Raw genomic sequence first — 23,092 nt, 5'->3', positions numbered from 1 at the left:
CGTGATTCGTTTGGGTCATTTGCTCAAAGGCACATAACCATTTTTATTTACTAATTCCATTTAACTATGCGCCGATAATATAGCTAATGGAGAGTGAGCTGGGTTGTCTGCCTGTCACCGAACGATCCGATTATCTCCCCCTGTTTATTATCCCTAGAGCTATGTGGATTTTTCTGGACTGTCCTCGATCTGTTTGAGGCTTTAAAACAATTCAAACTTTCCACTCTGGCTGAACGTTGTTGTACAGTAGTACAAATCTACTCTGTTATGTACGGTAGCTAGATGTACGTGTTTATGTGCTATTCTTTTTTAATTCCTTGCGCGAAATTACTTTTTGCAATGAATGATAGATGACAGGATTTGAATGGGGTCTCGATCATAGCTTTTAAATTGGGGATAATCACTGCTTCGTCCAAATTTCATTTATAGGGGAATGAAAATACTAAAACATCAAAAAATATGCCAATATTTGTTTAAAGTAACGTTGCCACCATCAACATTTTATCAAATGTACGTTGCCAGATTTCAAAGTCGTGAAGCTAGTAAACGTTATCCGCTTAATATTAACTAGCTAACCCGTATCTTTCATTGCTTAATGTTATAGAACATGGGTTTTAAACCTATTCTTGTTCAGCGACACCCATTATATTTTGTCAAGTATCGCACATTTTGTAGTTTGGGTTTTGACGGGGGATGGGGGAGGTAGATATTTCAATTTATTTTCACAACATTTAGTCGCATACATAAATACATTTTCCAAAATGCTTTGTCAACACACATTAATGTTAACTAAATGGTTACTCTGGCTTCATTTTAAATTTTACTCAAACACATTCCTATGACCCGACCCGATACCGGATATAAGCGGATGAAGATGAGATGAGACATTCCTATGAATAGTAAAACCAGAGAAACTGATAAAAACTGATAATTTCACAAAAATTAAGAGACCACTGCACCTTTTTCTTTCCTTTCCAAAAAAGTTGGAAAGGAAGGTTTTGAGTGAAGAACAGAAGGGTTAAAATTAAGCAACCACTTCTATTCCTCACTCAAAACTTTCATTTTCAACTTGTGTGGAAAGGAAAGAAAAAGGTGCCGTGGTCTCTTAATTTTTTCCAGAGCAGCTAAAAAAATCAAGAGACCAATGCAAAATTATCAGTTTCTCTGGTTTTACTATTCATAGGAATGTATATTATAATGTATTCTGTGCAGTTGCACACACGTCATCACACACGTCATCACACACGTCATCACACACGTCAGCAGAATGAGGATCTGAAACAAGCATCAGTCTAATAGTTATCAGAGGTAGTGAGGCAATCAGATGAACCTGGAATGGCAGCCAGAACAGGTAAATTAGATTTCCTCAAATTTTGTGAGTATAACCCTTCAGTTTTGATTCTTGAACCAAACCAGTAGGAAAGAAATCAGGAAAGTGTTTACATTTAATTGTTGAAGTACTTGTTGTTTTCATGACTTTTTCATGTTTACCAATTTTGATTACTTATTATATACAGTGAATTTACTACTACTTAATTTAATTATGGCACGAATCAAACAGCTATATAATTTTTGTATTTGAGTTTACAAATGGCACAGATTCCCCTCCATTTTCACAGACAAGTTGGTAAATCATATTCTAAAATGTGAATATCTGATCAACAAATTTGATAATCTGCTGAATTCATTTTCCAAGACTTCTACAATGACTTGGAGGACTATCCAAATAGTACTTTCCTTTATGATGAGGATTATAACGATGAAGTCTGCGACACAACCAGCGTTGTTGAATTTGCCTCTGTCGTGACACCTGCCTTCTTCTCTATGGTGATTACTCTGAGTCTGGCTGGCAACATCCTGGTCCTTGTCATCCTGGCCAAGTATGAGAACCTCAAGTCTCTCACGAACATCTTTATCCTGAATCTGGCAATATCTGACCTGGTGTTTACCTTTGGCCTGCCCTTCTGGGCATCGTACCACATCTGGGGCTGGACTTTTGGCTGGATCCTCTGCAAGACCGTCAACTTTGTCTTCTACACAGGGTTCTACAGCAGCATTTTGTTCCTGACCGTCATGACCTTCCACCGCTACCTGGCTGTGGTATACCCTCTGTCCGACCATGGCTCCCAGAGGGGCTGCTATGGAGTCACGGTCTCCCTTGTCATCTGGATGGTCAGTTTTGGGGTGGCCGTCCCAGCTCTGATCTTCAGCTCTGTCCAGAATCACGTCCACGACAAAGGCTACCGTTTGTATTGTGAATACAATGATCTGAATTGGAGGAATGTGAGCAGTTACCAACAGATGGTCTTCTTTTTGGGTGCTTTTATGGTGATGGGTTTCTGCTATATAATGATTTTGAAAACAGTCTTCAGGTCAAGGTCACACATGCGAACTAGAACGGTGAAGCTGATTTTCAGTATAGTGGCAGTGTTCTTCTTAGGCTGGGCACCCTACAATGTGGTGATATTGCTGATGTTGTTAACAAAGAATAATACTTGTGATAGCAACAAAATACTTGACTATGGGCTCTCTGTGTGTCGACTTATTGCTTTCTCTCACTGCTGTCTTAATCCTGTCTTCTATGCATTTGTTGGGACTAAGTTCAGAAAACACTTGCAGAGTATTCTGCAGAAATGTTTCCATCGCAGAAGCACCATGGAGGCACAACAGAACAGACCAGCCATCATTCCCTCGATGGGATCAATGTACTAGTGGTTCCTGAAGTTTCAGAGCAGCATGAAGTGAACAGGTTCCTGCTTTTTCAATACATTATGAAATGTCCTTGTCTAATACAGCCCTGTTTCCAAAAAAGTTAGGACGCTGTGTAAAATGCAAATAAAAACAGAATGCAACGATGTGCAAATCATTTATCCCTTTAACTAATTTAAAATAGTACCAAGACAACATAACAAATGTTGAAACTGAGAAATGTTATTGTTTTTGGAAAAAAACATGCCCATTTTGAATTTAATGCCAGTAACACGTTTAAAAAAAGACATTTCTCCGTTTCAACATTTGATATGTTTTCTTTGTACTATTTTCTAATGAATATAGGGTTTAAATTATTTGCACATTATTGAATTCTGTTTATCTTTAGATTTTACACAGCATCCAAACTTTTTTGGAAACAGAGTACATTTTTATTACATACATAAAAATAAAATTACAGTAAATAGTATAATTTCATTTGATCTTGTTTATTATTTGTCGATATCATTGTCTGTGTTTAAAATGTCCCAATGCAGTTGAAAATGGAATTTGCCAGTTTTCTTGATGATATTTCCACATTATGAGGTTTAAATAATACTCTGAAATTGTAAATATATTTGTATATATTTTTGTGTAAGAACCTGTACAAGTTTAACTTTCTAAATGTTGTTATTGTTGTCTAAATAGATTTGAAATAACTACTTAGACAACTATACTGTAAGAAACAGAAAATGGAAAATGTAATACATAAGTGATTAAGTGGTATATGCTGGAAGAGGGTGAGGTGAGGTTCATCCCTGACTATCCTAGTTAATGACAAGCACAACTGAGGGTAAGTTTTGAGGACATCCTCTTACATCTGTGTAGTTTGAAACGGTCCTGCTACCTTTCAATTCTTCTGAGAATTATCCGGTTTTTTTACAGACGCTTCATCTGTTTCCGAGCTTCAGCTGGGATTCTACTGCCCCCTACTGTGCCAACGAAGGGAACAAATTAGAATGTTGATTGCCAGACTATTAAAGCAGTATTTCTCTTTTTAACACATCCACAATTGAAATTAGATAGGTTTGAGGATATTGTAATACATGGTATGTATTAACTTTGGCCACCTAAATGCCCATTTATATAATAGATTTTTAACAAGTAGCTCCTTTTTAGTGTGATAGAAAACCAAATAATGTATTAAGTGTTGCTTTTTACATTTTATTTCTGAGAAAATTCAGCCATCAAAATATAGCTGCCAGCGAGAAATTCAAGTACCGCCAAAAAATTGAGATTTTCTGTGGGCGACGCTGTAGGTGCAAGTCAGCTAGACAAACAGACTGACAGAGGGAACAAAGAGCAACTGCATAACGTAATATTTAGTGAGCAACATAGCATTCTCAAATAAAAATAGTTGGTAACACAGATTACGATGTCCCCTCGCCCACAGACAATTCAGGGTCAGGAACCATCTAAGATGATGTTGTTAAAAAGTTCCTCGAGCACCTTACGAGGTATCGTGCGACACTTTCAATTCAGGTCCTCTGGAGGTTTGCAAGTGAGAAGACAATTGTGTGGGATCTATATGTGCAGTGTGTAACATATCGCTCGATCCTGCGTAGTATGTATCGAACATGCCAGTGTAAATGCAACGGAAATAATAATGCAAACAAAGATATGTCTACCTAGCTTTTTTTCTCACTCGTCATGTAAATTAGCCCTCATTAGGATTGCTGACCTAGGATCAGGTCCATGTCCGTGAAATGTAATCTTACTCACGATACAAAAGAATAATTACTAATCTTAGACAAGGCTTATCTTACTCTGAGACGCTTCATAAACATGAGCCTTGGTATTCACAGGCGGTGTCCCGTCCAGGCGGGAGTGCCCAAGCCTTGTAGGGAGGTCTGCAACATTTTCCTGTGATAACAACCAAGTACCAGCAGAGGACGTGAAAATACAAGATTATAATTGACATGCATGTAGCCTACGCCAGTCATTTCAAATGTTGCCTAGTGCCACCCAAAGGCATGGATTGGCCCTGCTTGGACTTCGCCAACAGGGTTTACAAAGATTGTGAGTCTATATTTAAATGAACAATAAAACCTGATTTCATTTTTGCCAGACCTTGTAAGAGCAAAGAACAAATGTCTCTGATTGACCGCCCTGCCCGACCAATTATTGTTAGGTAGCATAGTGGTTAGAGACACCAATTAGGCTATCACTCAGTAGACCAGGTATCAAATCTGGCCAGGGACAAGAAAGATTATCTGAGGATAAACTGGCTAAAGGCCTCTGTAAACCAAGCTCGCAAATTAAAGGGAAAATACAGCCGCATCGGCTGAACTTTCTGCGCTAGCAAGAAATTCACTGAAAATGTGGTCCTGTTTACAGGCCTTTGACATGCGAAGCTAAAATACTAGTATGACAAGGCTAGAGCTGGCACTGCTAACAAAAATATAGCTATCGATACAAAATCATGTTTTTAAATGACATCATCTGTTTCATTTTGATAGGAGCAAGGTTCCTCTTTAGATTTCTTCCTAAATATCATCCTTTTTAGGGATTTCTTCCTAGCCACTCTGCTTCTTCTTTGGGGTTTTAGGCTGGGTGTTTTGTAAAAGTAATTTGTGACCCCTGCTGATGTAAAAATGGCTTTATAAATACATTTGATTGATTGATATAGACATTAGTTAGCTTTGGAGTCATCTTGCGAGGCCACACCTTGAATCTCGTCAAGCCTCCTTGTATGTCTGGAAATTTACCTATCAGAAAAGTTTTCTGTTGGATGTTAGTTTTCACAAAACCTCCACTCACAGGCGGGCTTAGCTTAGCTGGTTTCTCTATTATATCAAACTGGACAGAACACATTTCCTGAAAGGTTTTAGTTCCTACCTAGGTTGCAACTTATCAGAATAAAAGCAAAGATGGAGGAACAATTAAATTCTGTTTTGGAAGAACTGTGCTCTTTTCATAACATTGAGTGAATCAAGCCCTTACAACTTCTCTCCTTAAATGCTATTCTGGAAAAAAAAAGTGATGTTCATGCCTTCCTACAGGCTGTGGTAAAAGTTAGATTTATCAAGCATGGCCGACAGTGTGCGATTTATTGAAAAAGTCACTGATACTAGTGGTTTCTCCTCTGATTTCACTAATCGAGGATCAGGTTTGGGTTCTGAATGCAAATGTAATCTCAGCAGCATATGCAGATCAAACTGAGACAGAGAACAAGTAAATCCGTTTGGCAAAAATATTTTGGTGCATCTGGGCGTTGAGACTGCTGCACCACCTCTTTTAATTCAGAGTTTAGAATTCACATTTTCCTACACAAAACCCCCAATTCTTTTTACCTCACCCACTTTTATATTTTAGCAGAAGTTTGCAACAAGAGCCACATGCCGCTATAGAAAACTTATCACACAGCGACAATCTAGATCAGGTTTTAGAGGCTAGCTTTGGGGCAACTGTACTAGTCTATTTTCTTGCTGTGATCTTTTTTAATTCTATGCTAGCTATATTAAGCTATTAAATTTGTTTCTGCATTATCAAGGTGTTGTAGAATGATATGCATGACCATGTTGACCGCATCGTCCATGTTGTCCCCCTCCTTCAAAAGCTAACTAACAGGGCTTAGCTTCACCATTTATCCACACCAGAACATTATTCTAATTTCTCGGCTTGGCGAGCGGGGTTCACTGGCACTACAGACATCTCCATGCAGGTAGAATTCCGCTCGCCACCAAGTCTCAATTTAAAATGAATGAGCCGCACCATTTCACTGTATGAAACCATTTACATCCGTAAACCAAGCCAGAACTAATACAGCTTGCAAATACAATTTAAGAAAATAAATAATAAATAGCTATAAATAAATAGCTGCTCTTTGAGCCCCTTCCCTGGCTCACCACAGTCAATAGTAACCGGGGCTCGGTTGAAACAGGCTTGGCAATTTATTCTCCCTTGTTTCGGGAATATTCCTTGCTTGTGTGAGCTTGGCTTTACTATCTGCCATTGTTCATTTCAGTGTCTCCGTTTTCTTCCATGTTTTCTATGGTTGTGATTAGGGCCGGTGCTAACACAGGGAAAGGTGGGTACGATTTAGGGGACACAAGGATTGGCGGGGCACACAGACGGGGGGGGCCCACTGCACAAGCAACACATCCGACCGAAGTCAATGTGCGTTGTGCGATCAGATGCCCACGCATCACCCATACACTTTATTCTCTGGAAGGATGTTCTGAATTCCGTCCTGTGAGTGGGCCCCAGGCATTCATCTGATAAGGGGCCCCAGGATATCATCCTGGTCGTGATGAAGGGAGCTGCATTTAAACAGCACAAGAAAAACATTTCAGCGGCTGTTCTTTTTCTTCTCCTTCCTATCCCACCATCAGAGTCAGTATACAGTCAGATATAGGGCAGGTGCCTGCATGCCACGCCCCTAACAGATTGTTTTGGTGCTTTCCTTATTGCTATGCTTTTCTGTCTTAGGCGAATTATTTGCTGGAACTGCAGTAGGTGAATTAGCATTTAGACCATTTAAAATCATAACGTAATGGTAGGCTTTTCACAAATTGTTCTTTTGACCAATAGGATGAGCTCTGAAAAATAACTGATGTGAAAAGTTATGGTTGGTACAAATACCTGTTAGTGCAAAGTTTCCTAATAGTGCCAGGTGCATCAGTGGACACGAAATAAAACACTGAAGACATGAGACATAGTTAAAAAAAAAAAAAAAAAATAAAAGATCCCCTATTGATTTTGTTTACGGAAAATACAATTGCATTGTTGTTTTTTAAATGAGCACATCTTACTGCAATTTCACACTCCGCTGTAGGTGTAAATCCCGTTGAATGAAGGCGTGATAAGCCCTGGTATTTGTAAATTCCATTCTGTTCATTCCATTTGGATCAGTTGTGGGTCTATTCTCGACTGATTATTTGTCTAGAAAGGCACAGTGGCAGGCTGCATTTTTACTTCTGATAGTGATGTGCTGTCTGTTTCAGGGCGTCTGTCTCCCAAGTCATTCTCTACAGTGTGCTAATGTAAGCCTAGGCTCCCAACAGGCCCAGTTATTTTTGAAAGCTTAACCCACATTCTACCTTCTTCTAACCAACCGCTAATTCTTGAACTAGAAACTAATATGATTCAATACAGCCTATTAATGTGTAATACATTGAAAGAAAATTTACTTTTCACCTGTTACGTATAGTCACACTGTTCATATTAGGATCACTAAAACCATTCTCCCATGTACTCAATTTCAATACGAAATTTCAATTTTGAAAGCGTTTTGATGAAACAGCGCACATATCAGCTAAATACGACAGTACCCAATTTTCGGGGAGCTGTTATGCCTTGACTTTTACAACTAGAGGCCACAAATTCCAGAATGCCTCGTTAAGAAGACTTATTCAAAATTAAACCATATAATCCTAGAAATTGTCATTAGGAAATACATCTCCATAGACATAGCACTAAACCAACAGGACCCACAAGTGTTTCAAACGGAAACTGGTAGCGCGACATTAACGGGCAAAATAGGCAAATTCTAGCATATTTTAGGCTCAGTACCAAAAATGTCACCACATTCCTAAATAGCACAATTTCTTACAACTGATGGGTTATGTCCGGTTATGTAGCCTATGTCTGAAAGTACAAAGCTTTTTTTTTGCTCAACTTTATTATGTTGTGTATGTCTAAAAAAACAAAACCTACTCTTTTTTTTTTGTTATAACATATAACAAACGGTATCGAGACGTTTCATAGAAAAGAAAATCGTCAGTGTCTGCACAGTTCTATCGCGCCATAGGCTGCCACGGCCCTGCCAACTGGACTTCCTCCCAGCATTGGGAGTGGAAATGATGACCTGATGCTTCAGATTTATATACATCCTGTGGGTTGTCTGGGTCGTCTCTGTGGCAAAATAGCAGGGTCCTGATAGTCGTTGGCAAAATACAGTAAATCAAAAGTTTTATGTATTTTTTAGAACGCAATATGACTTATATAATTTCTAATTATAATTGTAAAGAAGTTGTATAGTCAAACACGTATTTGTTGTATGTGTATGGATAGTAAAATTGTGTTCACATTGTCTGCGTTTAATATGATACCTTTTTAGCAGGTTGTTGCCATATTCAAAGATATCACAAAACACAAAAACCTGTTTTACAATTGTCTGTGAGGCAGTTTTATTATTTTGTATTTATATAATAAGACGTGTGCAGTAGGGGGTTTGACTCCCCACTATCAGCTGATCTTTCTAATGGAAAGGCTTCCAAGTGGCGTATAGGACATTTCAACAAACATAGGTGCACTAGGTCTTTTTAGAATATACATACACTGACTAAATACGGTATCGAAACTGGTAAGCATAAAGAACAGAAAGGTGACATGTTGGCCTACTGCAGACGTATCTAAAGACCATCTAAAGTTGCGTCTTTGAGCATATACCGCACTTGGACGTCTAACCCCCCCCCCCCCCCATTTTGACGCATGAACTTGCAGGTCGAATTGGCGCAGCGATGTGGTCTTATCTTCTTCTGCAAGGTGGTCTTCTGAGCTTTACACCCGATTCTGCCAAGTTTCCCAAGGCATCCTGTTTTCTGAATCGCTGCAATTCCTGCAAAACGAACAAAGCAAAATAGGATTAAAGGCTTCTGATTTACCAATTTTTGTCTAATGTGGGACTATGCTCATTTCATTTAGGCTATATAAATATGTTATTGTAATGCCGGCTAATTAACAATAATAGCCTAGCCCAAATGCAGTTCCAACTGATTTCGGTTGTATGTGTTTTCGTGCAAACCTCTCAGAATTTGAATATCTGGCCCAAAGTATTTCATTTGTTATATTCATTAACTTAGAGTTGGACAGAAATGGAAAACCTATAGGCCTCCTTAATTATCAGAATCATTAGAACACATCAGTAGCCCAATGCTAATAATGATGGATGTCACAATTATTAATTCAAATTAATTCTTACAACGAGCATGTACGATTTAGTTATAGGCGTATTCTCTTTTAATAAAGGTTAAAATGCATTTTTCTCAAGTCAACATCCTGATATGACTTTATATACGCTCCATTGCTTCATAATTAATTTTTGACTAAGCCTTTGAACATTTTACAAGGCATCTACTGTATCTAAAACACGGGATTTTTGCCCCCTTAAATGTCCCGCTTATATTTCAGTGCGTATCCATTCACAGTGACGCAATATTTTTTCCTTTGCGGTTGCACTTGATAAAAAGACAAATAATAATGAATAATTTCATAAATAATGGGTTTAAGAGCTTATCGGACCCAGTGGCTGCAACTGCGTGCCCTTATCTCTCCACACCACATTGCGCCTGTGTTCCGCTTGCTCCCCATACTAAGCGCCACACTGGACGTGATGTGGAATTATATAGACCTCACTTCCAGCTTCCACACAGCACTTAGTGGATCTAAAACCTCAGACATGGGTGACCCTCGACAAAATGGCTCCACACACAGGCCTCCTCTATCAACAACACTCCGGCAATGGTAAGGAGAACACATACAATTAGGTATTATCAATTCATATTTGTCGGTTGGTATAGATTTGCGGATATGTTATCGGTAATGGAAATAGATAAATTGACATGTTTTGTTTATCATTTTCCTTCAAATTGAGTGTTGACAAGTGTAGGCCCATTTCTTTTCACGGTAGAGGAAATAAATCAGTTAGCATATATTTAGACCATTTGTTGCATCCACAGAGAGTATAGGTGGGTTCTGTTTAATAATTTTGTCAACATTCGATATTCTAACTCATTTATTCGTTTTGCAGATTATCCTCAATCACTTTCAATTGTTGCTTGTGTTTGCTCAAAAGAACAACAATCCATATATTCAAAGAATTCTATAGGCTAGTTAATTGGATGATATATTAATGATAATTTAATGTTGATTCGGCTACTATAAGCAATAGGCTATCCTAAACACACGTTTCATATGTTCGTCAGTACGCCCAGTCTAATAACCCTATTAGCCTTTCATCGTTATAGGCTAGTGTAATACTGTACAAATGTGTGGAGCCCGACCCTATTCATTAGTTATAACCTATAATAATCAGGGAGGTACGAAATGTAGGCCTACACTATATTTTTTCCATTACGTTTTATGGACAAGATCTATACTAACCAAGCATGTAGGCTAGTAGTGTTTGTAGAATTAACCGACAGCAATTATTTTTTTTATAAAAATATATATTTTTATAGTAGCCTTCCAAAGAAATAAAACAAAAAACAAGTATAAAAAACAGGTAGCCTAAACAAGGGACGAATATTGCAATGTAACAAATTAGTTTGGTAGTCTATCCTATATATAGGCGGCTGTTATATAACGATATTGATACACGGTGAAATACATAGGCTGATTAAATGGATGTCTACGTAATGATAACGCTAACGTCAAACCGCACGACTAACGGTCTAACGGAATGACTAGGACCCCTCCCAGTTGAACCCTGTGCTTTATCTAAACTGATATCCGCCCGCCACGGCGGCTAATAGCTAATAAGATCAAGTGAACGCCGAGTTAGACAAAAATCTAGCTGACATATTTCTTAAAACCAAATGGACAGAAAATATAGCTGCTATTGTTTTCAAATTCATATCGCAAATCAAAGCCTTTATTGAGAATTTATAAAATTCTCTATAGTAAAAGCCATCAGGTGTTAATATCCTATGGGATGGACCAGTAAGAGTCCAGTTAAAACTGTTCGATTGCTAACAATGCAACAGGGTTTTCGTATAGTTTTGTATACGCCTCATTGACAGTATGCATATGCACCCAGCCATTTATTTATAATTGAACGCATCGAGAGCAGCATGCAGAACACAGACTGTCTGTCTGCTGAATTGGTTGCCGAGTTGCCGCACCCGTTAAGTCGCTAACCATTATTATCTCTGGAATATTCTATAGTAGGCCTACAATTTAGATTTCTTAAATACACGCATACCATTTTTTTTCTTTTTCATAGGTGACATCAAGAATTAACATCGCCAAATGAGTGGAGTCGTTTCGGTACTCTGTCTCCAGATACCATTAGGCCTTTGCATTTTTACAAATTGAGGATATTTCTTACGAACGGTCGACTCAATAATAACCGCTGAAATGATGGAAAAACTAAAACCAGAGTTTGGGCAGCTGAGTCCATTGGGAAAAGAGTGCAAGTCGCCACAACAGCACGACAGTCGGACTACTTCCATAGCAGGTCGTGCCACTGAGGAGGGGGGCGAGGCTGGTGGTGAGACACAGGAAAACACGACGTCGGCTTCGCAGGATTCTTCTGAGAGGAAGCATGTCCCAGGGGAGCAATGCAACGGGACTACCCTCATTAATTGCGTTACCAAGGAAACGGCGTACCACAGCGAGCTAAAAAAGGAAGTACCGGTTATCGAATTGGCCAGGAGAGGAGGGCCTGTCGGTATAAAAGCTAGGGAGCTGACCACCGACGGCAATCAAAAGGTACAGACAACCGAACTGCGCAGACCGCCTATACCCCTGCCACTGCCTCCCCAGGACCCGTTGAGCGAAACTCGAATGGTGCAGTTGAGCCCACCCGCATTTCCTCTGCCCGCACGTGCGATGCTGTACAGTAACTTTTCACAACCGCTCGTCACCATGGCTAGGTAAGGCGACCTGTCAATTTCAAATTTTATGTATGGTCAAATTATTTGCACGTATGTGAGTGTTTAGCTATGTCTTATTAAAGTGTAGTGAAATAACTATATACAGCATATTGTATATTGTTGCAACCCAATTTCAGGGCCTCAAATGTGCATCCCTAATTTTGTTTTTGTTCTGTTATAATTGATAATATGCTGCTATTGAATGATAATAATAATAATTCATATTATTATATAGACTCTCCAAATGTAAATTCGTAGGCACATTACCTTCCCTAATTTAGTCGAATATATTTTCTATATTTTTGACTGTATTTTCTAATTCTACAAAACCTTCACATAGTGGATACGCTGGCGAGACCGAACAGTACGGCATGTATCCCAGCCATGGGATCAAACGACGACCAGCGCCTTATGAGATTGAAATCAACGATGGCAATGGTAAGATACTTTTACATTTAAATAATTCGACTTTAGTCTGGGTTTGGTCTTAGATAAATTCACCGGTCAGTAAAGGTCCAGGGGGTTAAAGTATACTTTGAACAAAATCCATTTGAAAGAGAATAGCTACATGAGGAACACAGAGTTTTATCACTTGTTGCAAATTATTTGTTTCTGGAATTTTTTTTTTTTAAAAGGACTTTATTTTCATAGATGATTTCATTTATGTTCAGCTTAACATGACAAGACAGTGTAAAGAGGGTGTAATCCAACATATCAGAATAACTAATCATTTATTTTATTATTCAAACTTCGTACAAAACAACGTTATGCTTTACTCTTTTCTTTTAACATGAAGTATACCTTTTTAATTTTGGTGAATGTGCAGTGTAAATGCCTGATTTTATTTGACCCATCTAATATCCTCGCTTCCATCTCTCAGGCTCACAGCCCAAAATCGTGCGCCGCATCTTCACCAACAGCCGGGAGCGCTGGCGCCAGCAGAACGTTAACGGGGCCTTTGCCGAGCTCCGCAAGCTCATCCCTACTCACCCACCGGACAAGAAGCTCAGCAAGAACGAGATCCTGCGACTGGCCATGAAGTACATAAACTTCCTGGCCAAGCTCCTGGATGACCAGGATGGTGTGGTGGGGGGAGACGACAGCGTGGTTGGGGCACGGGCCCGCGAGGGCCGAGAGGAGACCCTGGTACGAGAAGACATCCTCCAGGGGATGATGTCGCCAGGCAACTCCAGCTGCGGAAGTCTGCTAGACGGCGACGGGAGTCCGGAGAGTTATACCGAGGACCAGGACTCGTCTGTGGAGTCTCGAATGACCAGGAGCATCCTTCATAAATCTGGACTCCATATGGACGAACACAACCAAAGATGACTCAGGGCTTTCTCTATGGCTGTGGTTCCCAATGGTCCGCGAGTACCCCCAAATGCACACGTTTTCGTCGCAGCGCTGGACAACAAATTCAAGTCAATGAGGGCGCGCTAATTACTACACAGGCTGAATCTGCTGTGCTTGGCTGGGGTTACAATAAACACGGGTGCACAGGCACTGAAGTTGGGAACCACTGCTCGATGGGGAGAAGAATGAGTATGAGGCACAGAAGGTCAGCCATGTTCCACCAGTCTGGAGAGGAGTGGGGTCGAAAGGGTGGCTCCAGTGGCAATGCATTTTGGGGTTTGCGTACGGACCTTCTTTCCATTAGTTACAGGCTGTCTTTTCTGAATGTGTTTTCAGAAGAGTGTGCTCTCTGCTGAAACATCAGGCTTTGTCCCAGCTGCTGTTGTAAGCAGGTGATGGATGGGTAGTCATGACGGAATTCATTTACATCGAAAGGTTTTCTAGTGAAGAAAATAATTGAAAAACAGTGACAGGAATTTCTGATAAAGGCATGAATCTCAAGACGGTACCTCTTCTTGCCTGAGGTCAACATTTGCTTATAGGTACACTGCTTGACAGTGCTTTAAGACTCTTTAAATGAGAATGAGAACTGTGTTCTTTAATACTACTAGAGACTGTACTTCCTTTACGTGATTTATTTTCATCACAGAATGCTCTGAAGCCTATATTTTATTTTAATACTTATAATTTTGGGTTATCAAATGATAATGTTCATATTTGAATTGCAGTAATGGTTTTCATGAACATCAGTTGTTTTAGATGACACAGTATCACTAAACACTAATAGTTTTGTAGTAGATAACTGATAATGACCGACAATCGGTCAAGACAACCAAGTGGGAGATCTCTGTGTTGTTGTCAATGTTTATTTTGGGAGATAACAAAATGTTTAAAAGTGTACTTGTTAATGTGATATTCACATAAACTCTATTTTACAGAGGGGGCATGGGGGATCAATTGCATTTTCATAATTAAATGCTTGAATGCTAATTAGAAATGTAAAAATTACAAAATGATTTTATTAGGAGTGGCTGTGGCCAGGCACACAAATACTGATCTATGTTAGCTGAGGATGAAAACAAAGGAGACTCCTGCCCAGTAATAGAACAAGAAAGAGTTAATTGCAATGTGAGAGGTACAAGCAGTCTGCTCTACTTGTACATCCAAACAGACCTGTACATTAGCATGGAGCAATGACAATGTAATTTCTGTCCTGCTTCTTTCATTGTGACCATGGTACATTGAATTATGAAAAGCTTTGCATTCATGCCTTTCATTTTTGTTTTATTGATAACATTAATCAAGTGTTTAACCACTGTATCTGACATCATGTACATCTGCCATTTCAGCAGACCATCGAGTAACCAGAAATGGTACCTTTAATTCTTTGATGTATTAAACATGAAGGGTTTTATTTTTAGTGTGATATTTAGTAGGAAAATACCCTTTGCTGTAAGATGATTATAAAGACATCTATGAATATATGCGCTGTTATCACACTGAATTTTATAAACCCACAAAATAAAGAAATTAAGAGAAATATGTCAAATGTGTAGTGTTGTGATAAGCTTACGTACACGTCTGATTAATTGTATATTTGTCCATCATCCATCAGATTAGTCTATTTTACTTGGATCATGTATGCAATATAAAAGGTACTCACCCCAGCCTGGTGGATATATAAAATTACATGCAGAAAGTCTGTCAATTATAAGACTTACGTAATATGGGGAGACTTTCCGGTTTACTGAAATACCTGTGTGCCTTCTGCATGGGTAGTCGATTGTGTAGATATTGGTGTATGGGTTCCATTAAATTCCAGTAGTTTCATTTAAGCCTACTCCCACTTGGAACCAAAGATGTATTTGGTTGTGTAACACAGGGACGTTCAAAGTTGCGGTTGTGTTTCCATATGTCCATCAAATACACATTACACATTTTATTACATCTGGTAGGAAATCAAATGTAGATTATTTCATACAGACATTTTGGAATCTCAAAACAATTAAGGACATGTATTTATAGTTTTATTTCATTTTAATAAGCCATAAATAAGTAATTACATTTTGAACAGTATGGGGTTAAGAGCCGTTCTGGTGAAATATAATGGGGCCCTGCAGAAATAAAATTCTCAGAATGTCACCATCAGACCTGAACAATCCATCCACAGACCCTCCAAACAATCAGGATAGAAGCCTCTTTAGATGAGACGCAATGGGTCTGAGGTACCCTTCATGTTCCCACCATACGAACAAAACACTGATATTATTTCCCACTAATAACACTGAGATAGTGGTTGAGATTGTGAGTCTCTGAGGAGCCACCGGGGAGCAGCGTGTCACGATAACAGCTCTATGATGAGTGGAAAAATGAAGCTGATTACAGATAAGAATCACAGCCAATAAAAAAGCCATTGAATGCTGAGAGGTTGGGTTACTGGTCCCACAGGGAATGAAGGGGTGTTGTGTGAAACACTGGCCCATCACCAGTTCCCACCTCGGTTTATGCACTGCGGTCATCAAGGGAGGGGCCGTCGTCAGGGTTGGACAAACATGGGATTCACAGTCACTGGTATTTAATTCAGACGGGCCTGATCAGGAATATTCTGCCCTGGATCCTGGGATGACTAACAGCAGGCCTGATGTCTGAGCATTACTTTAATTTCAGTCAAGCACGCCAAAAGCCAATGTTTTCCCACATACACACAATTTCAATGAATTGGTGAAGTGAGCAGTATGCACATCAGAATACAGACAAAGGGATTCCAGAACAGAATCGAAATAGACATTAAAAATATGTCTTTATGGATCTGATTAAATTCATCAAGTACGTAGCACAAAATGGAACCGAGTGGGTAATTCCTGTACCTATGTGGACGTGTATCTCTGTTAGCTTTGACCACCATTCACTCCTTCCAGTACAGAACTGGGGTTTAACCTGACTGCAGGAAACCAGCCCGGAGGTAGACACAACACAACGACCCAGCCAGGCGGACCCTGTTACATCAGCAGTGTTTGCACAGCAATCGTGAAACACAAAAGAGAACATTGGCCCAATTTAATTTGGAGGGTGGCGACTGGAATGTGTGTGTCTGCGAACCACCAGGGAAGGGCAGGTTTGGTGAGAGGGGTTGCCGTGGGGATTAGGTGGTGTTGTTTTATTGTTTCTGTAGACAGACTGGAGGGGGTATTCCCGAACGGACTGTACGACGACTTGTTACTGTGGGATTTAATGGTGCCACATTAGGTGCACTTGACTCAAACCCGCTAACCTGACACAGGAGAAAACACAGATGAAACTCACACAGCTATCTACATGCTATATGTACTTTAAAGTTATGTTTATATTATATTACATAAGTGAGTGTTGAAAAGACCTGTCAGTAAAATATATTTTGGGATCTCTGTTAACAGGTGTTTGACATTGTGTGTGTGTGTGTGTGGGTGCATTCTGAAATCCACCAGAAATATTAATTACAGGTCTGTTCAACACTTATCTACCAGTAATGTCGCCCATGGGTTTCTGTCAGGTTTACACACAGAATGGGGCTTTCCTGATATGAACAGCTCCATCCGCAAGAACCACTTGTGTAAACCCAGAACAGATAAAACATGTTCATTTCACATTTATGTCATTATGTCTAGTCAAGCGTGACGTATAAGAGCAAGTTCCCTCTATTGAAATAATCCATTGCAGTAATGGGTTCAAACGTGACACTTCCACTCTGGGAAATCACACCAGCGCGTAACAGGGTCTTGTCCCTTTTTAATTAACTCTTAGAATCCTTCTCCCGTTCTCCCCCCTCAAAACACTGAGGGGGGAGAGCAGCACATAATGGTGCCCTATCCACTCCCTAGTGCCCCCTTTCACCCAGATCCATATGTGCCTTGAACAAAACAATACTACATGGAACAGGGTACCATTTGGGACACACAACAGCGCTCTCAAATAGGCCCTTCCAACAAAGACCGGTGTCACAGACAGATAACCCAAAATAAAACATATTTATGACCAGAGATTACTGCCACAGAGAGGGGGACACAAATCAATGAAGGGTCCCTGTTTGTGTGGCTGACGGTGGGCTGGTGGGCTGGGCGGTTGTGCTGGTCCCAGAGAACAGAGCAACGGGCTGATTCTCAGCGTGTAGTGGATCAGTGTGAGGAGACGCCCCTACTGGCTCTCAGAGCTGCTATCTGGCCATCACAGCCAGCCTACTCCCCTGAGGTGTGTGTGTTTTAGTGAGATGTGGGCGGTTAATGAGGGGGCGTTGTTGGCTGAAAGGGGCCTGCTAATTTGGCTGGTGCTAAGGTTAGGACAAAGCCTTGTGCTGATGAACTTCATACGCAGACAGACAGACAGGCAGACAGACAGACAGACAGACAGGCAGGCAGGCAGACAGACAGGTGGGCCGATAAAGAGACAGACGAATGCAAGGCTGGGTGGGTGAATAGACAGGCAGTGAGCGCAGGCATTGTTCACCAGTGTCCCCGGCCATTCCTCTGTTATGAAGTACCTGTACCTACTACTGTACGCATGAACAAAAGCTAGTAAGTGTCTGCTGAATGACTAAAATGCCAATTGAGAATGTTTAGTACCTGCTAATTGTAAATGCAAAAGCAGGATTCATTTTAATGACAAATTCTAATAATAAGTATAAAAATTTGTTAACATGTCATCAAAACCATTTTCAAACATCAAATTAAATGGCAACCTGTAAGTATGATAGTGATTGTTCTTATAGATCATGCACATACAAACAACTACACCTCCACTCTAAATTGGGAGGTTACATATTTTTTTGTTATTTGCAAAAGTCTCAGAATCCATCTTTAACCACTCTTTATTTAGCTGGAGTTTAAGAAATTATTGTTAATGTTAGCAATATAAAGCATGAAATAAAAATGGTTCAGTTTGGGTAATAATGCTACTTATTACTATTTAATGTATCTGTCGAAATTCTGTGAAATGTGACATCCATAGCAGGCAAAAAATATCTTAATGGGTGACTTTTTAAACCAGCACTTCCCAGTAACAAATGAGATGTCCGGGTCATGAGAAGGACTGAATGTGCACCAAGCCAAAGTCCTTCTTCAAAAAAGACTACGCACTCTCTGTAGGTTTCCATGTATTTCTCTAATGTCTTGCCTTATTTTTGTATTTCCTAGCTACAAAGCAGAAAAATCATCTGTACCAAATGTCATGTGTTAAAGCACATGACATATTCACTGTCGGAATTGTTCTCGAACTTTGTGCGATCTGATTATTTGTGGAGCAGAGATGAACATTCCTATGATCGAATGTGAGGAAAATAATAATGTTTTCATATTTATTTTAAAAAGAGGATGGCCTAGAAATGTCACTCTTTACAAAATGAACAAAACAGCAGAGCTTATCTGTGTTATTACTGAATCACCAACTGTTTGTCTAAGCATGGGTTAATCATTTAACAACTACAGCACCAGGATGTGCATGTTACATGCAAAACCCACTCAGTTACAACACAACTATTCAGAAAATCTCCTTGCAAGCTCCATTTGGGATCTTTGGGATTAGTGAGACTCAACAATGGGGAGAGCGACAGTGATTCTTTGGCTGATGATGACTGCAGGAGTAGTCACAGCTCAAACAGGTAAGAACTGAAACTCATGGTTGTTTTGAATACAGTAGCCTATAAAGAAATAGCTGTATTTATGTCACTATGAATGCTGCTACAACTTAACCGTTTGAAATACTGTAGGAAAGATAATTGATCATTCTAACCACCAGCGGTTTAATTCCCCAAACGTGTGAAAGACTTTTTTAATTCATTGAAAGTTCCAGAATTAAATGTATTTATACATTTCAATGAGAAAAACTGAATCCAATGAATGTTTCACTTCACCATTTAATGCTTCTGTCCTTCAATCTCCTCCAGTTTCCATACGATCCACATGATGTTAGCGTAGGTCTTAGAGATGACTGACTCATTGCACAGGGCTTAATGACTCCTGTCTCTTAAAAGACATCTGCTGAAGGAGAAGTGTCACTCAGGTCATATCACGACAGCAATGATAGTAATCCGATAAACTGGTATGATAATTAAAATCCCATTACAGAACATAAATTAAAACAGACTTTCTGCATATGGGATTGTGTAGACTGAAGAACAATACTTAAATGTGCAACTTCCCTACCCATGGACTTCATATTGTTAATTTTGTCTTATTCCCTTATGCCCCAAATAAGTTTGTATTACAAGTCTATTTAACAGTGACTAAAGGTGGAAGTTTTAAAAGGAGCTCTATGAAACCTTTCCCCCTGAAGAACAGACAAGACAATAAAGATGGCTTTGTTTTCTATCAAGTAACGTTCACACCCCATTATGTCTCTTAGGTGAGGTGGTCAGGGCGTTGCCCCAGTGGCTGACCGGCATCATAGCGTTGTCCGTCTTCCTGTTCCTGGTCTTCGTGACCTTCCTGGTGAACAAGGCCTGGTGTCAGGACAGGAGGTGAGCCACAGGTCACCCAACCACTGCTGTGGGACGGTCAACACGTTTGTAGTGGTCAGATCCCTGCTTCCGCCGTTTTTATTGGCACGAATCATCCGCCCCCTCCCAAAGCACACCAGACAAGAGGATACCAGGGTCCTCCCTCCTCCCTCAAGACTCGAATGAGGTATTGTAGGGAGCAAGGCGTGCCATCTAGGAAATAGAGGTGGAGGAAGCATGGATCTGACTGCCATACACAGGATCTAAACCAGTAAACCATTCAAGATTGTATGAGTAGTTGGGCACATGCATTGGGTCTCCGAGCTAATCATGTTTCTCCACTGGCACCCCGACTACATTGACAGTAAAGTATGTTTGTTAGGGAGCGTTCTAATTTGTTTCCCCATCTGTTCTCAATTGAATGAAGGCCAGAAACCAAAGCACATGACTTTGAGAAGACCACTAACTACGCCAACACCAATGGAGAACACAATGACATTCACCTGGATATGGTCAGGTAGGACATCGTAATGTTTCCAGTAGGCACACACTCACTGGCCAGTTTATTAGGTACACCACCCAGATCACAGAAATCCATCGTTTATGAAGACAGTGAATCACGGGGCCATGGCATGTTGTATAAAGCAGTTGGACAGATATTAAGACATTCAGTTAATATTAAACCTTACCAAAGACGGAAACAAGTAACCTAAATTACTTAGAGCATGGTATGATCGTTGGTGCCAGGCGTGTCCATTTAATGTCAGAAATGGCCACCCTCCTGGAGTTTTGCTGAGAAGTGAAAAACTAGAAACAACTGCCGCTGGAAAAAAACAGCTCAACAGGGGAGAATGGCAAGGTTCATGGAAGATTACAAGTGGGCCACGAACTGGCAAATAACAGCACAAACTGCCTCCTTAGTGCAAAAGTAATTGGCCCTTGTCACAGAGCACAACAGGCTCCACTCCTGTCACCTAAAAACAAGATGTTCCTCCAGTGAACACACAATAAACAATACCGGAAAATAGGTGAGCAGAAGAATATTGCCTGGTCGAACCTCGGGTTTCTCACTGCTTCCCAACAGTGCAACTTTGGGATGAGATAGGAACAGTATAACGCCACTGTGCCAGCACCATTGGATGCTCCTGACTCGTGTAGAACCCAAGCATTAAAGAATTCAGTCCGGAACCGAAAGGGCTTCAATCCGGTATTAGACAGGTGTACCTATAAACTGACCAGGGTGTTTACTGTTTTCATTTTGTAGAACTTTTATTCAGGACCAGTCCTGGTCCTTCTCTTGATGTCAGATGTTGTTTCATGTGGTGTTGGAGGACAAGTAGAGGGAACCAACTCTCCCATTATTCCCCTCTCCTCCCCCATGTATAACTAATGTGGAAAGTACTGTGTATTAATGCAACCAATAATTCATATAAATCACTGTAAAGTAAATGTATTCTGTGTCCACAGGAGCATAGAAAATGAGGTTGTGTATGAAAACGCAGCCCTTGATGGCTTTGAGGACAAAGTCACTTCCATGTGATTGATGTGGACCAATTAAGTCAACGATTCATGTTTTGAGACACACACACACCCACACACACGCACACGCACATGCACACGGTTTTCAGAAATACACTGAGCATAAACCGAAAGCACTCTAAGCAAATAGCAAAAACATTTAAGATGTGTTGAAATCCATTAAAGTGTACAATCCTTAAGTGTGAAGTTTCTGGTAACACTTTGGAAAGTATTCAGACCCCTTCACTTTCTCACATTTTGTTGGATATTACAGTTATATATTTAATAAATAATAATAACTTTATTAAAAAAAAAAGATTCTTTCTAATGCTGGCCGGCCAGCTAAACTAAGTAACCGGGCAAGAAGGGCTTGATCAGGGAGGTGACCAAGAACCCAATGGTCACTTGAAAAGAGCTCAAGAATTTATCTGAAGAGATAGGAGAACCTGACAAAAGGATAACCATCTCTGCAGCACTCCATCAATCAGGCCTTTATGATAGTTTGACAGAAGCCACTCCTGAATAGAAATCATAGGGCATATGAGGAAAAAGATTCTCTGGTCGGATGAGACTGAAATCAAACTATTAGGTTTGAATGCCAAGCGCTTATGTGTGGCCAAAACAAGGTATCTCTCGTCACCTGGCTTATTACATCCCAACAGTGAAGAACTGAAGATCACAGATCGACTCCTCCCCATTACAATCTGACAGAACTTGAGGAAGAATGGGAGAAGCTGCCCAGATCCAAGTTGTAGAGGCATAAGTAGACACAAAGTGGTGATCACTGCCAGATGTGGAGAAAGTGAAGTGGTCTGAATACTTTCCAGAGGCACAGTATACATTACTAGGTTACTACAGGCTAAATCTGCAACTGCTGAGGTTATCACTATTCTTGAAATGAAATGCAAGAATAATAAAGTAACAAGATTTACTTTCTGAATATGGATTCAACACAGGTATTACCTATGGAGTCGATGGTAGTGGCCCCATGAAGGTAAATAAAAATGTTACACGATTGTTATACACATGGTATTGTACAGATGATTTTCAAATATGTATATAATTATACAAAATTAATTCAATAGTGGATGAATTGTAATAACAACAGTGTGTATTGCAGTCCTGAGGAATAAGATTCAGAAAGCTTTCCTTGTTCCAATTGTGTAATAACTCATTCCGCAAAAACTAATATGTAGTTTTACAGTAACACATGTAACCACAATTGAATACAGCAAATTTTGCTACTTCCATAATAATTAGACCAACTTAATATAGTGTTCCTGAATCACTGATAATAATGTCAAAAAAAATATTATTGATATGTTAAAAGAACTACAGACAACTGGGTCTAAAGTGTAATTTCACTTGTGGTATTCAGAAGAATAAAATCATCCAATCCTCATAATTA

General features: G+C 39.8%; 3 protein-coding genes across 6 annotated transcripts; all 3 read left to right on the top strand.

The window, feature by feature from the left end:
* Positions 1 to 1,315: 1,315 nt before the first annotated feature.
* Positions 1,316 to 3,749, top strand: xcr1a.1 (chemokine (C motif) receptor 1a, duplicate 1). Of its 4 annotated transcripts, XM_010871375.3 has the most exons (4): positions 1,336 to 1,375; positions 1,697 to 2,283; positions 2,607 to 2,749; positions 3,634 to 3,749. In XM_010871375.3, the coding sequence occupies exons 1-4, from the start codon at positions 1,336 to 1,338 to the stop codon at positions 3,704 to 3,706; spliced, it is 843 nt and encodes a 280-aa protein (XP_010869677.1). In that variant the 3' UTR covers positions 3,707 to 3,749. The 4 variants fall into 4 exon arrangements, with proteins under 4 accessions (XP_019904396.1, XP_010869677.1, XP_019904395.1 ...); XM_020048836.2 differs by having other exon boundaries at positions 1,697 to 2,749; positions 3,634 to 3,691; XM_020048838.2 differs by lacking the exon at positions 3,634 to 3,749 and having other exon boundaries at positions 2,602 to 2,811.
* Positions 3,750 to 9,990: 6,241 nt separating this feature from the next.
* Positions 9,991 to 15,242, top strand: tal1 (T-cell acute lymphocytic leukemia 1). Its single transcript, XM_010871376.5, has 4 exons — positions 9,991 to 10,215; positions 11,696 to 12,347; positions 12,688 to 12,785; positions 13,228 to 15,242. Exons 2-4 carry the CDS (start codon positions 11,830 to 11,832, stop codon positions 13,674 to 13,676), a joined length of 1,065 nt encoding a protein of 354 aa, XP_010869678.2. The 5' UTR covers positions 9,991 to 10,215; positions 11,696 to 11,829; the 3' UTR covers positions 13,677 to 15,242.
* A 3,999-nt stretch (positions 15,243 to 19,241) lies between these two features.
* On the top strand, positions 19,242 to 21,719 carry pdzk1ip1 (PDZK1 interacting protein 1). The gene is made up of 4 exons (XM_010871377.5): positions 19,242 to 19,329; positions 20,073 to 20,187; positions 20,594 to 20,683; positions 21,634 to 21,719. The coding sequence occupies exons 1-4, from the start codon at positions 19,266 to 19,268 to the stop codon at positions 21,704 to 21,706; spliced, it is 342 nt and encodes a 113-aa protein (XP_010869679.1). The 5' UTR covers positions 19,242 to 19,265; the 3' UTR covers positions 21,707 to 21,719.
* Positions 21,720 to 23,092: the final 1,373 nt, after the last annotated feature.

This window comes from Esox lucius, chromosome 8 (genome assembly GCF_011004845.1).
Source record: "Esox lucius isolate fEsoLuc1 chromosome 8, fEsoLuc1.pri, whole genome shotgun sequence".
Classification (NCBI taxonomy): domain Eukaryota; kingdom Metazoa; phylum Chordata; class Actinopteri; order Esociformes; family Esocidae; genus Esox; species Esox lucius.
The sequence above is the reverse complement of the archived record's forward strand: the minus strand, read 5'-3'. Positions and strand labels throughout refer to the sequence as shown.

What these genes read in the sequence shown, in the direction of transcription:
- xcr1a.1 (XM_020048836.2), top strand. Translation starts at nt 1,336, where the DNA reads ATGGCAGCCAGAACAGGTAAATTAGATTTCCTCAAATTTT. An exon ending in ATTAGATTTCCTCAAATTTT is followed by an intron (nt 1,376 to 1,696) that starts GTGAGTATAACC and finishes TCATTTTCCAAG; the next exon opens with ACTTCTACAATGACTTGGAG.
- tal1 (XM_010871376.5), top strand. Translation starts at nt 11,830, where the DNA reads ATGATGGAAAAACTAAAACCAGAGTTTGGGCAGCTGAGTCCATTGGGA. An exon ending in CCGCTCGTCACCATGGCTAG is followed by an intron (nt 12,348 to 12,687) that starts GTAAGGCGACCT and finishes ACCTTCACATAG; the next exon opens with TGGATACGCTGGCGAGACCG. An exon ending in TGAAATCAACGATGGCAATG is followed by an intron (nt 12,786 to 13,227) that starts GTAAGATACTTT and finishes TCCATCTCTCAG; the next exon opens with GCTCACAGCCCAAAATCGTG.
- pdzk1ip1 (XM_010871377.5), top strand. Translation starts at nt 19,266, where the DNA reads ATGGGGAGAGCGACAGTGATTCTTTGGCTGATGATGACTGCAGGAGTA. An exon ending in AGTAGTCACAGCTCAAACAG is followed by an intron (nt 19,330 to 20,072) that starts GTAAGAACTGAA and finishes TATGTCTCTTAG; the next exon opens with GTGAGGTGGTCAGGGCGTTG. An exon ending in ATTCACCTGGATATGGTCAG is followed by an intron (nt 20,684 to 21,633) that starts GTAGGACATCGT and finishes CTGTGTCCACAG; the next exon opens with GAGCATAGAAAATGAGGTTG.